This window comes from Netta rufina (genome assembly GCF_964035555.1).
Source record: "Netta rufina genome assembly, chromosome: 11".
Classification (NCBI taxonomy): Eukaryota; Metazoa; Chordata; class Aves; order Anseriformes; family Anatidae; genus Netta; species Netta rufina.
Window position 1 is genome coordinate 15,631,279 of NC_140134.1, and position 13,182 is coordinate 15,644,460.

The window sequence follows — 13,182 nt, forward strand, 5'->3', positions numbered from 1 at the left end:
CAGACATGGGCAAAGTCCAAACTTATATCTGAATGTCTTCAAAACACTGAAGGTGTTGAGATGTAACAGCTTGGCGTGAGCTGATCTCTAGCCAAAATAACTTGGTGAATAACATGGTGGAAATCATCTGTGCCAAGGAATCCTACTATATTTAATGCAATAAATTGCACTAACATAGCACCTTTCATCACAAGATCACAGATTTCTTTACAAATATTAATTAACACCTGCCCCACTGCATCCTTCGTCAAGGCTATCAGATTCATTGTCCCTTGTTTTTTGCTGCTGGTGGGAAATTCACTTAGGCATCACCTAAGTGAGTTGATGGCAAAACCAGGGGCAGAGCCCAGACAGTTAGTAGGTAAAAAGCAGAAACACTTTCTGCACAGAGGTATTACAGCTACTTGACATTAGTGTGTCCTAGCCCTATTTTTGAAGTGATATTCATCCTCATGCCCAAGGATGAGAGAGATGCTGCACATCTACACAGGAGCTATGAGGCACATAGATCGTGATTTTGCCTGCTGCATCACAAAGTCTCCAAGGTGTTTCACTTCACTTCAGAGCAAGGTTGTTCATCATCTGTGCCACACTGTTAGCATGTCACACTAATACATGTTCGCATCCAGATATCTGCAGGAATTATGCCCTGATAGAGTGCAATTTCTTGGATGCCTTTAGCAAAGGAAATTGCTTTTTTCTTTCCTGCTTTTTTCTCATGCCAAAGTTCTCTATATATTCTTAAAAAAAAAAAAAAAAAGAAAAAAAAAAAAAAAAAAGAAAAGAAAAAAAGATTGTCCTTCTGCAGAAGTTCCTCCTGATACAAAGTTCCTTTGTGTCACTTCCTCCTCTCACTAATGCATCTCTAATAGAGCAATTACTTTATTATGCAGAACCAGTGGTAAAACACATTATTATATAACCTTAAAATGCTTCTGTCAAATTGGAAGTGTTAAAAGAATGAGAAAACTTCGAAATAAATCAAAACACGTGATATTCTGCAAAAGGCTTTTAGATGTTCCCTTGAATATTTCTAATGTTCTTTCTGTAATTTCTACTGCAGATAAATTCTCAGAGGTTTCATCTCCTATTTCACAATAAGTTGCCTCTGACACCTAAAGATTTTGACGGAATTTAATGTTATATCATTCACATTTTTCTTTAAAAAAAAAAAAAAAAAAAACTATTTTTATTCTAGTGCCAAAATTATCCTAGTATGTGTCTTTCACACTCTCTTTATGAGACTTTATATAACATTAATTATTCTTGCACGACAATTTCTGTACGCATGCTAGCACCTACTGTTTATTGGTGTTTCTTGTGTTTATTCCTAAACTTTATATTACTTTACCTGTTACTGAAATATTTTAAAATATTAATGTTTCATTCAAATGCTGCTCTGTTACAGCTACTTAACACAACTGCCACCCAAACTTAATAGGGAGGAATCTGTGTTCTGCATTCAGTGTAGTTATCTTTTCCTCTACTTGTGATGAAAGAGCATCATGAAACATGCTACAGTTTTTCTTTGTGAGATTTTACGGGCGCACTCCAGAGTATACTCTCTCTTTCAAAGAAGAAGCGGATTTGTAAATTAACAAAGATTTTTTTTTTTTTCAAACAAAGGCATTTCTCAAAGTACAAGTGAGCTTGGAAAAAATCCAGCTGTACTTGCTTTTTAATAAAACCATAGGTTTTGAATACCACAGCAAATATAAGCATGTGCAGGTGGACGTAAACAACCATAATGAAGATACTGCTGTCCTCTTCTTCTCTGTGATGTTCCTGCTTAGGTTAGGCAGAATAAAGCCTCAAGAGTCCCTGTGTCTACTCTTGGTCTGCCTTGGCACTTCCTAGTTTAATGTTGTGTTCTGCTGGGGCTTTTCTCTCTGTTCCAGGGCTAATACTCCCATTTGTTACATATTAGGCTGAGATTGACCTTCTAGGCTGAAGAAAAGGAGCACTGTAAGGTATGTTCTGGTTTAGACTGACAGCACGCCTTTCTCTTGTTGAGATAAGTGTCCTTATATGTCAATCTACCCTGCTTTCAGGAGTGTTTTCCAGAACAGCATTGAAAATGCCTTTAATCAATCAACACTTAATAATGATGATTGAGGTATGGGTAGCAGGGACATATTGCTAATAACTATTGTTATATTGTTAGTCACAGCTTATTTTCGTAGGAGATAGAACCTGAAAGTGAAAATGATGAACCTATTTTTCCCATCCAGTGTAAGTGAAAAATCAAACAACAAACGAAACTCGGCATCTATAATGAATAGCAAACCCTGCTTCAAAATTCTTAATGATTCGAAGTATTATTACTGGTAATGTAAAGCAGAACATCTGTCTAACTGCATTATTGAGAGTCATTTGTCTAGATTTTAACAGCAATCTCTTAAAAGCAAAGCCCTCAGCTCTCTGAAAAACCTGCCAAGTTTTTAAATGGTATGACAGTGGTATGTCATTTTCCATCCAGAAAGTAACAAAGGTTTCTATTATCTTTAGTCTATATCCTATGCAAGACACCCAGCAGAAGCAATCCAATGCCACCACGTTAAAGGCAGGCATGTTTGGGGCTTTATTCAGACATTGTTAATTCAGTTCAACAGCACAGAAGCACTTGCAAACTAAGTGCTGGCCGGTCAAGCTAAAAAGCTTTTTATTAGCTCAGTGAATGAGTTCACTGCTGCATTTGTGCTCTAGGAAAATGTGACAGGAGTTAAATTTAAAAATACTAGCTCAGGGTCCTGTCTGAGAGTCCTGAGCTGAGATCAGACTGATGTAGATCAGGGACATTGCAAAGTGAGAGAGAAATGAGAGCTTCTGCTCCTGCCAGCACCTTTCTCTGTGCAGCAAGGCTGTGGCTCTTCAGCTGAGCAAACTTTGCCACTTGCTGTGCCTGCAGGTGTCTGAAGAGCCACACTGAGCCAGAACATCCTGACCCAGGAGGTCAGGAGCATGGTGTCCCCTGCTGTGACATTCTCTACTTTAACTTCACCTTGCTGAGACACCTGTGGACTGAGCAGAACTCCCTGGGCTGGCATTAGTTCACAGAGCTTGAACAATGCTGGGAGTGAGGCAGGTGATAGCTGCAGACATGGTCCTTTGTGAGAAATCATGTCAAAAGGACAGACTGCAAATAAAGCAGACTCTTTCAGAGACTCTCCTGAGACTCTTATGTGAGAACAGGCTGAACACGTGGTGGCATATGAGTCATAAAAAGAGGGGATTTTCAGCAGGAGCCATGTATTCCTCTGCTGGTGGTATAGCAAAGGGGACCTCTGAGCTCTTCACAGTCTCACCCATGTCTGGCTGAGATCTGAGCAAATGCAGTCTTGATGCCGGGGTGTGCTGATCTCTGAGAGAAAGGTGAAATTTTAAGGGAATACCCAGTAGGCTGTTCAGTGTATGCCAAAACATAGTCATAAAGGTCTAACTCCTGATGCCTTTATCTGTCACCAGCATGGAGAGACCACCACGAAGTTGTTGTTGTGTCCTGTTTTATTTGTGCACAGTCCCATTGGTATTGCAGTGCTCCGTAAGCTTTGTTAGGACATAGCTTTGTTAGGGGAACTCAGCTAAGAAGATTTCCATCTGTTTGATCTGTCAGCCACTTAGATAATCATCTTTTAGATAAAATCCTCCAAAGTTTTCAGTGAGATACGGCTTCTGCTATGGGAACTTTTGAAACAAACCACTAATAAGTATGGTTTTCATCTCTGAGAGCAAGTCATTTTAATGTCTCTCTGCTTCCAGCTGTCCCCTTGAAATCCCTGTGCATTATGGGGAGATCAAATGACCTAAGCCCTATTGGAAGAGAAATTGTTGAATAAAAACAGAGCCAGGCACACATTCTCCTTCACATTTGGCATCTCAAGCTCTCTCCCCCATTTACAGAACATACCATGGGGCAAAAGACCATTCAAATATAGGGGACTTTTCCAAACAGGAGGCCAGACAAAACAGGGCAGTACCTCTGCTTTTCCCTAGCCTCTTCAGAAACTGTCCCCATGTGGATGGAGCTGGTTTATTCCTGGAAGAATGGAGGGTTGAAAGAGGCAGTTCAGTTTGTTCCTCTGACTTCATCAGATCAGCATTTTAATCGTAGGGAAAGGTCAGGTGGACCATTCTCCCTCCTCCCCTCCTTTTGCAGCCCAGACAGGTGGGCATTCACTATGCCAAGTGAACTGCTTATGGAAGGATCTCTTTCTCTCTCTGTCACGCTTCTGCTCGTCAGGTTAATCTTGAATAAAATGGAAGGCCAACTTTATCTTCACTGTAAATCTTCTGCTTTGGTCTTCCAGAACAAATGCCGTAAAAATCAGAGGATGGCAGAGGACCACAGGCATTATGCTGATTTCACCCAGCGAAGGAATGCCATCTGCTCATGAAGTAAGTCGTTCCACCCTTTGGTTTGGGAAAGTGTGAACTAAGAAGTGAACTAAGTTCCACCCAAACTTGACAGATGAGTTTTATCTCAGTTTAGCAACTAAATGGAGAAATCTGGAGGCACAGATATTAAATGAGGTTGAAAGAAAGAGTTTGAAGCAGTCCTGAGTACAAAACCCAGGACTCCTGTTTTAGCCATCAATACCACATCGTTCTGCGGAAAGGAAGGGAATAGATAGCAGGGAGTGTGGTGGAGCAGATGGGTCCAGGGGAGAGGAATCTGTTTACTGAAGGGATCAAATTCCCATTGGGTCCAGTGGGAAACCTCTGCCTGTAAATTACACCAACAATTAACGCACATAAAAGACTTACCAGTTGTTGACTGGAGAAAAGTGCAACGTTGTGGCACTTCCATGGCTCTAGTCTCAGAAAAAAAAAATGTTTTACCTTCAAAGTGTCCCTTGTTGAAAGGTGGAAAAAAGGCAGGATTTCTTTGGTAGACTAGTTATTTCTCCCAAAGGACATTTCCATGTCAGAATTACTCAATTTTCTAATAAGAATCGCCATGAAAGTTTTGCTGTTCTCATTAATTCCACCTCAACCTACAGCACCTTTTGAAAAAGAAGGCTGTGTTCTTCTTGGAGAACAAACCACAAGGAGAAAAGGAAAAAAAAAAATCAGCCTTGTTCCCTAAACCCCCTAAGGGAAGGAGGTTTCACTTTGCCCAGTGAATTTCTTGTCGAGCAGATGTTATTCTGTCAATCAATAGACAGTCTAAAGCATTCATTCTCTTCTGTGTAGCTCAGTACTGCCTGTGGGTGGAGGGGTCTCTACTATATTATCTTTGACCTCTCTAGAAGAAATCTTATGAAATCAAGGACAAATTCTTGACTTCTAAAACCTTCATTTCTTTATAATAAGATAGGTCTCTACTCAGTAAAACAAAGGCCATAACAGAGCAACAGATCATCAGGAAATACTAAATCTTGGGTGTGAATTTGGTGTCTTCATTGATTGATGTTCTTGCTTCAAAGTCAGCATCATTCAATTGCCTTTTCTGAAATTAAACTTTCTTTCATGACAGCAGCACAATAATGAACACATAGCTTCTAGGACTGTAGGCACTGAAGACCCACCAATTTCTCAACTAGGCTGGACATCCATACCTATAGTTGTACAAGAAAAAACTGTGGCTTCCCCCTAATGCTCATTCCCTACCTTCTGAAGCAATATTGTTTTTGTCAATGCGGAAAAGGGAGACAGGTGAGATTGCCTTGAACTGATCCCAGTCTCGCTAGAGAAGATGGTCACTCTCTTTCAAGAGCTATGTCCCACCATTTTCCATCCTTTTTCTCATCCTTTCCTGAGGAGATGATCAGTGAGCCCGGCATGTAGAATGGCTCCAGCTCATGGATCAGCACTTCTACCCTATGGCCCATCAGGCTTTGAAGGCCAACAGGTGCAAATAGACAGTCCATGAGACAAGTGCTTATTAAAAGAACAGGGAAAGGCAACAGGGAATTATTTTATATCCTGGTCTGGTGAGAAGAATGTAGTCATGGGGCTAAAGTATGGCAGAGCACGACAACATGTGTGGATGATTAGTACGTTTGCAGATATAAGATTTGCAAAGACATGAAAGCCTGAGGTTCTCAGGTCTCCATATATCAACCCTACCACACACAGCAAAGGGCCACCTCTCCCCAGGACCATGGCTCATTTCATGAGGAGCTGCTGGCAAATACCACTTCAGTTGTGCACTTCTCTTGAGTTCTCTGGAAAAACGTGCTTTCATCTTCTCTTTCCCCAGAAGCACAAATCCTCCCCCAACTTTTCTCACGAATGTAATGATGACACACATTGTGTTACCTGTCTTGGCACAAACAGGAATAATCACACAGATGCAGTGTCCCTGTGACAGCAACATATCCAGGGCAACTTTCAGCCCTGCTATACCACAGTGAGTGATACGAAACCCTTCCCCATCTCTTAAATTCCTGGTACATTTTGGAAATGTTTTCCTTTCTGTGAACACACATCAGTGAAACTCTCTGCTGGTGTTAGAAGACAGTGCTAAAGTTAACCATTATCAGCCCACACATTTTTCTATACAACCAACTGTCCAACTGTCTTGTGCTCTCCTCTAAATGTAATATGATGAACTCTAGCTCTAAATGTCCATGAACATATTTTATACCACAGATATATATCCCCATTACAGATAAAGCCAAGCGTTGAATGAAAAAAGAAAAAAAAAGAAGTGTCAAAAGGATCTCTAAGCCATTATGCACAAAATGCATCATAATATACTGAAAATAAGATTATGCTATATAAAGAAACACAAGTAAAATCTATTCAAGCAAATACCTCTCTGTATGAAAACAACTCATTTCATGTATTGCAGAGGGAAACTATTGAAGCCCAAGAAAAGAAGAAGGTTGAAATTTTCCATTGATATAAAAGTATTGATGTGATATAATAAATATATCTGTAGGCATACAAAATGCCCAGGGAAGCAAGGTAACCACCAGCAATTATTCTTGACTTACATATAGATAATCAGATGTACCTGAATATTTTTTATACTGTATGAGAAATACAAGTATTATAAGCAAATGCATATACCTTCTTAGTTAATGTAGCTTAATGTGTGTTTGTGTCTATAATGCAGCACTTGTCCAAAAATATGCAATATAAAGCTGCTTAACATGATATAACGTACCATTATATTACATGCAAATTGCCTAAGTTAAACAGCATGGCCATGAATGCAGTCAGGCTGGGCTCTCAACAGCTGAGAGACGACAGTTTTAAAGTGTTCGTGTCATTTCATTTGGCCCCCTGGAACAACAATATATATTTTCTTAATTACGCAATAACTTGCTGTTTTATTTCACAAACCTCCTGCTTCAGAATGAACAGTGTCTTCTGCCTTGAAAATCACCCCATATAGCTTTTTGTCCTCATCGTTTAGCATGTGGTCCTGTGCATTATTTATTGTGCCCAATCGAAGCCCTGCACTGAAACAGAATCATTAATTCATTCCACTTTTTATATTTTTATTGTGTTTTCACCCGAACTTTTTCTTTTCAAATGTTCACTGCCTGATCTTCTCAAACACTGATATGGGACATGGTGGGATTATTAGCCATTTTACGTAGAATTAAGTCAGATGCAGAAGGTTGTGACCCATTTCCCCATACCTGCATTCTAATGACAAGACTACCCTGAGCATTTGCATTTCTTCACTAAGGGAACCCAGGGGTCTTGAGGAAAAGACAGACTGAGTCCCACTTTAAAACTTTGACATGGAAAGTTCTGCTTGATTTCCAGGGCCAAAAAAAAAAAAAAAAAAAAAAAAAAAAAAAAAAAAAAAAGCACTTTCTTGCTCAGTCCAGCTGTAGTTGCTGCCAAGCCAGTCTCTGGGTGTATTTTGCACCTCGAGGTCCTACATCCTCATTAATGCAGTCACAGGGAACTCTGGAGAGCCCAACTGGAGGCATTTTCAGAGGAGTTGGCAGTGTGCTCAGAGAAACAGCTGCAGCCAGCCTGGGGACAGAGAGTGAAATTCTGGTCCCATCTTGGCCAGTTGAAGGGTTTCAGCAGAGCCCAAAAAGTGCCTCATGCTGCCTGTGAGCTGCTAGTGTTCTGTATTGATTTGCAAGAATGCCAGACGTTGATATTTCCCCATAGCCTTACAGGAATTTGGGGTTAATACCCAAATGCTAGCTTCCTTTTCCTTTGGTAGGTGCCTGGTCTCCTCCTGCTTAGCAGTGCCCCATGGTGGTGAGGCAAGAACTGTAGGGAAAAGCACTGCATTACCTTTAGGTCCTCTGTGGATGGGGAGAAGATGACAGCTGAGGTGGGAAGGACAGGCCGTGACCCTGAAAGTTAGGGTGCTGGCCTGGGCCATCTCTATAGAGTTGCCTGCAGAGAAATATTCTTCTTCTTCCACAGTTAAAAGAGAAAGTAGACATGTGTGGTCTAAATGGCATTGGCAGTAGAGACAGGAAAGTGATGGTGGCACATCCAAAGTTTCTCCATGAAGGGTTTTTCCTGGAACCCCATAACCAAGTGTCTCATGGACCAAACTGCACTACTTTAGCTGCTCCAAAGCTAGAATATTTTATGTAAGGAATAGGAGAATGCTGTCTCCACTGCTGTTCACTTTAGGTACAACAATGTCAATAAAACTTGTTTAATGAACCGCATAAAAATGGCCATCTGTTTTTGAGCTGATTTTTCTTCCCTGTAAGTGTATTCCACTAACCCCTGCTTGCCAAATTGCCTCTCAAAAATACAAAGCTGAACTCCAAGCTTCTCCACTCCCTGTGCAATACAGTGGGCATTCCGTTTTGTGAGCAATTCTTTGGATTTTACATCTATTTCTCTCAGTCCCAGGAATCTCAGCAGCTCTGTTGACAGAATAAGTGCAAGGATGCAGAGGAGACAAAAGCATTTTGTGAAATGCGTTCATATTCATTGTCACTGAAGCAGCACAGCTATCTTCCCACTTGACTTTAGGATAACAATAGAACTGCTTTGTCAGCCAGCCAGCAGACCAGCTCGGAAGAGGCAGCACAAAGAAGCAGAGAGGTTCAAGTTAGCGAACAGAGGATCCTGTATCCCTTCCCTGCTGGGCACCACAGTCATTCAGAGAGGAATCCTTTTACACAAAACACATCCTCCATGGGAACATAAGATTTTCACCTCTTTCCTTTTGAACCATAACATTTAGGAACATTTGCAGTCCAGCACAGTAGGGCGAAGTACGAGCCAAAGATCTGCCAACGGCCCTAGGGGTTGCCAGCTTAGTGGAATATGCACACAGGGAGCATGGCTTCAGGGAGCATGTGAACACCAAGCTGAGAGCCAACAGGAAATCTGGGACACCTCAGGCGACACGATGCACGCTGCCATGGAATAAGGAGAGGTTCTCAGGAGGAACCAAGGCAGGCTCACATCTGGGATTGGCAAGCAAGGAAGAGAGCAGAGAGAACACAAAGGAAGAAACGAAATGCTGCTTATTTAGCTAACGAGCATGAGGATGGAGTGAGATAAGGGCTGGGACAACCAGCAGTAGGAAGATCGATGCTCTAAAGCCTGAAGTGATTCAATAGTCTGGGACACAATGAAAGATGCTGTCTTAAGTTTTCTATTATTCTGCTTAGCTACTAGCAGCTTTTTAAAATATCACCCAGATAAATCCTCCTGGCTTTAAAATAAGCAAGTGATCTAAACCCAAACATCTCTGGGATTTGGCATGAGGGAGGCTTCCTACAAAATGGGATGACAGAGTTTCTCCCCGGTGATAAACTGTACCTGGGGTGAATGCTGATTTCTGCCATGCTGTGACTGAGGAGTAAGGTGAAGAGTAGCAACCTGCCCAGCCTTGATATAGGTAATGTACCACCTGCGTATGAAAGACAGGGCAGAGCTAGGTGTGAGGTGAAGTTACTGTAATTCAGAAATAGGAACAGAATAGGATGGCAGAGGGATGGGAGGTGGTAACTGTAGGAGCACTTCACATGGGAAAGGTCAAGAAGAGAGAACAAAGAAGGTAATGGTGTTAAAACCAAAAAGAAAAAAAAAAATACAGAAAACTCCTAAGTGCTTGGCTCTGCAACTCTGACACAAAACCTATGAGACAGGGAGAGGTTTTTCTTAAATCTGAAACACATTTGAAAGCTGCACCTTGTAAGCAATGAAGCACTTTTTACCTAGGGATCTGAAATGTCATGTCTTCCCTGAAGTGATATTTTGGTGACAAAATGCAGCTGCACTTTAAAAGCAGTTTTTGCTTTTCACCTTGTCACTTTTTAGAACATCTGTAACACGTCGTGCTTTCATGGGTTTGAGCTGTCTTTGGAGGATCATGCTCCTTTGTTGTGCTGGGAACAGTTCTGAAGAACTCAGAAACCAAAAGTGTTTCTTTCGTTGACTGGAGCAGGAATTCTGTTAGGAAGTGCACATTGTTCAGGTTTTGGTCTGCATGATAACATCCTTACCAAAGCCAGGTTGTGAGAGCAGGAGGAGAAGGGATGGATTGTCCCCTTGGCTGAAGGTGATTGAGCTTATCTCAGGTGGGTACATCCTCCAGGCTGAGAATAATACTCCACGACAGTACTTGGAAATGAGGTAGAAATCTAGCCCCAACTGAAGGAGGAAGGCTGTTTTTATCCTTAAGTTCATAAAGACTGGCTTGGTGGGTAAATGTCCCCTCGTTCTTCAGCTGAAAGCTTTCTGGTTACAAAGGAATATTATGTGCTAAGATAAATGGAAAATACACAATAATATTATCCTGCAGAATAGCCTGCTGTATTCAGCAGACATGTTCTCCATGCCCAATAAAAGAATATGAACCAGCACTGACAATTTGGCAGGACACAAAAACGAAGCAACCATGTTTTGGACAGCTGTTGCAGAAAATAACAAAATGCAGAGGGATGTTATCAGCAAATGCAAACATCAACAAAATGTATTATTTCCCAGGTCAGTGCTTTCCAATTGTTTCAAGCAAAGGTCTTTTTTATCACTGGATCTGTGTAGCAAAGATAGGTGATGGTGTTGCCGAGCGACAGTGGTGAAGTTTTGGCTGGAGCTAAGGGAGGACAAGGGGGATCAGAACATACCAGCATTATATATATATATAAAATTGTCATCAGCCACTTATTTTCCTGTCTTCTCGCACCCATACCTCTGCATTTGCTTGAAGATACAACAAGACAGCCTTCTGCTCTTCTTTAAGTGAATGTGGAGTTTTGGGAAACAAGGGTCTTTGTACCTAGATTTTGTAACACTAGGGTTGAGTGTTCGGCCTTGCAATTTTGCCAACAGTGCAATGTCTTTCGCTTGCAGTGGACCTACCTGTTCCTATTCTAGCCCCACATACAGCTTTGCTGATGAATCGCATACAGATGCACACGCAGCTCTCAATTATCCAAAGAAACCAGGAGAGGACTGTAACTTATATATGGCAAAAACACAATGTAGTACAGATACAGAACATGCATTAAACAAACTGTGAGAGCACAGGGACAGGCAAGTTACACTGCCAAAAAAAAAAAAAAAAAAAAAAAAAAGACCAGTAAAGCAACTTTCTTGTGTGCCCATTCAACTGCAGAGCTCACTGCCACAGGGCGCCGTGGAGGGCAAACAAGGGTTTGACAATGTTACAAGAAATAAAAGTTGTTGACAGTTACATAAGCTTTGTTAAGAACGTCAAGGCTGGTCAGCCCACACAACTACAGTTTCGAAGCCAGTTACGTACCACGGGGTCTTGTAACCTTCTCTACGCACTCGTGGCTGGTCACAGAGACCTTCAGAGACACAAGGCTGTGAGGCAGGAGCTCCTGGGCTGACCCAGGTGGTCCGTGTGTTTCACACACCCTGCCCTTATTCTCTGTTCCTGTGGCGTGCAGCAGTGTGAGGCTTTGGTGGCCCACATAGCTGCCAGAGGATGCTGCTGCCTCAGATGTGAAACTGCTCTGCAGCGCACACTGCCCAAAACTCCAGTCCCTGTGGGGCTCTGACCCAGATCAGGAAAAATGCAGACAACTGGAATTTCACCATAAAAGTCTAAAAGTGGATTTTTGTGCCGCTTGTCTTGGCAAAGTAGTTCCCACCCACCACTCATGACAAAAAAAAAAAAAAAAAAGCTTATGAATGCAGAGGTTCCCCTCCCAAAACACGCTCCCTGTTTCATAGGATGGCTCGTGCCTCAGCATAGACATCTCCTGTGAGACCAGGAGAAGCACATCTTCGCTGGGAGAAAAGAGGACCAAGGGGATCGCCTAGAGACAGAGGAAGAGATACCTCTCCTTCGTCCCAGGGCCGCATTTGTCCAACAAGTGCAATCCTGGACCGAGACACTTCCCTCCCCTCTGCTCCTTGAGGACATTTACTGAGCACACCCAGCCCAGCCTTGGGAGGTTTTGCCACTTCCCTGCAAGTGCTTGGGAGTCTTGGTGAGGATAGTTTGACAGGGAGGAACTTGCGGTCTCTGAGCAGATCTGTTTACTCGTTCCCCGTAGCCCTCAGAGCAGTGCCGTGCACTGCTGCGGCTCACCTCGCCTGCAGACTGACAGCGCTGTCAGGTCCCATTCATTGCGAAGCAGCCGGTTCCTCACACCTCCCTCGCTCCCCTGCTGAACGTGGTGAGATCGCAGGAGCCGAGCCTGCCCGCAGACAGGGCTCAGTGATTGATGCATAGCAGTAATTGCCAGCGTTCATCTCCAAATAGTGAAACTTCACTTCATAAAGGCGTTTTAGGGTGGGAGGTGCAGGTCAGGACTCCTGCATGCTGATGCTTTTAGAGACAAGCCAGCAGGGAGCTAGTAAGAACAAACTCAGCCCAACAAGTTGCTGCTGGTGAATTAAAGGGGAAAACAAGCCCAAGCGCCTTTCTCATTAGTTCAAGCTGTTCTTACCTGGAGGGTGGAGAGAAGGACTTGCAAGCCACTGGCTTCTTGTTCTGCCATGCTGCTCCCCACTCACAATCCCTCTTTCTAGCAGCAGACACAATGCAGCCAGAAAGCAAAGCTGCCAACTTGCCTGGCTGCTGCCCCTGTGCTGTTTAAGAAATGAAGAAGCTAAACACAGATCCCCAGACACACGCACACTGCTACCACCAATAATCACAGCAATGCAACTCTAGACCTCAGCAGGAGAGATAAATGTACCCCCTCCCTCCGAGCTCTCCCACTGTGACGAGAAGATTAATTCCTATATAAAGAATCCTGGGGATTAAGTAAAGTGCTCGGGAAAGGTCTGGGTGCTTGGTGTATGGCA

At 42.6% G+C, this 13,182-nt stretch overlaps 1 protein-coding gene across 1 annotated transcript in view; it reads right to left on the minus strand.

Moving 5' to 3' along the window:
* AGBL1 (AGBL carboxypeptidase 1) overlaps window positions 1–12,872 on the minus strand; it is a gene marked incomplete at both ends in the record, with an annotated part of 284,899 nt that extends 272,027 nt beyond the window's left edge. Inside the window, one exon of the mRNA XM_084293364.1 lies at window positions 12,822–12,872. Coding sequence (XP_084149490.1) covers window positions 12,822–12,872 — 51 coding nt within the window. The remainder of the gene's footprint in view (window positions 1–12,821) is intronic.
* Between the last annotated feature and the right edge of the window lie 310 nt (window positions 12,873–13,182).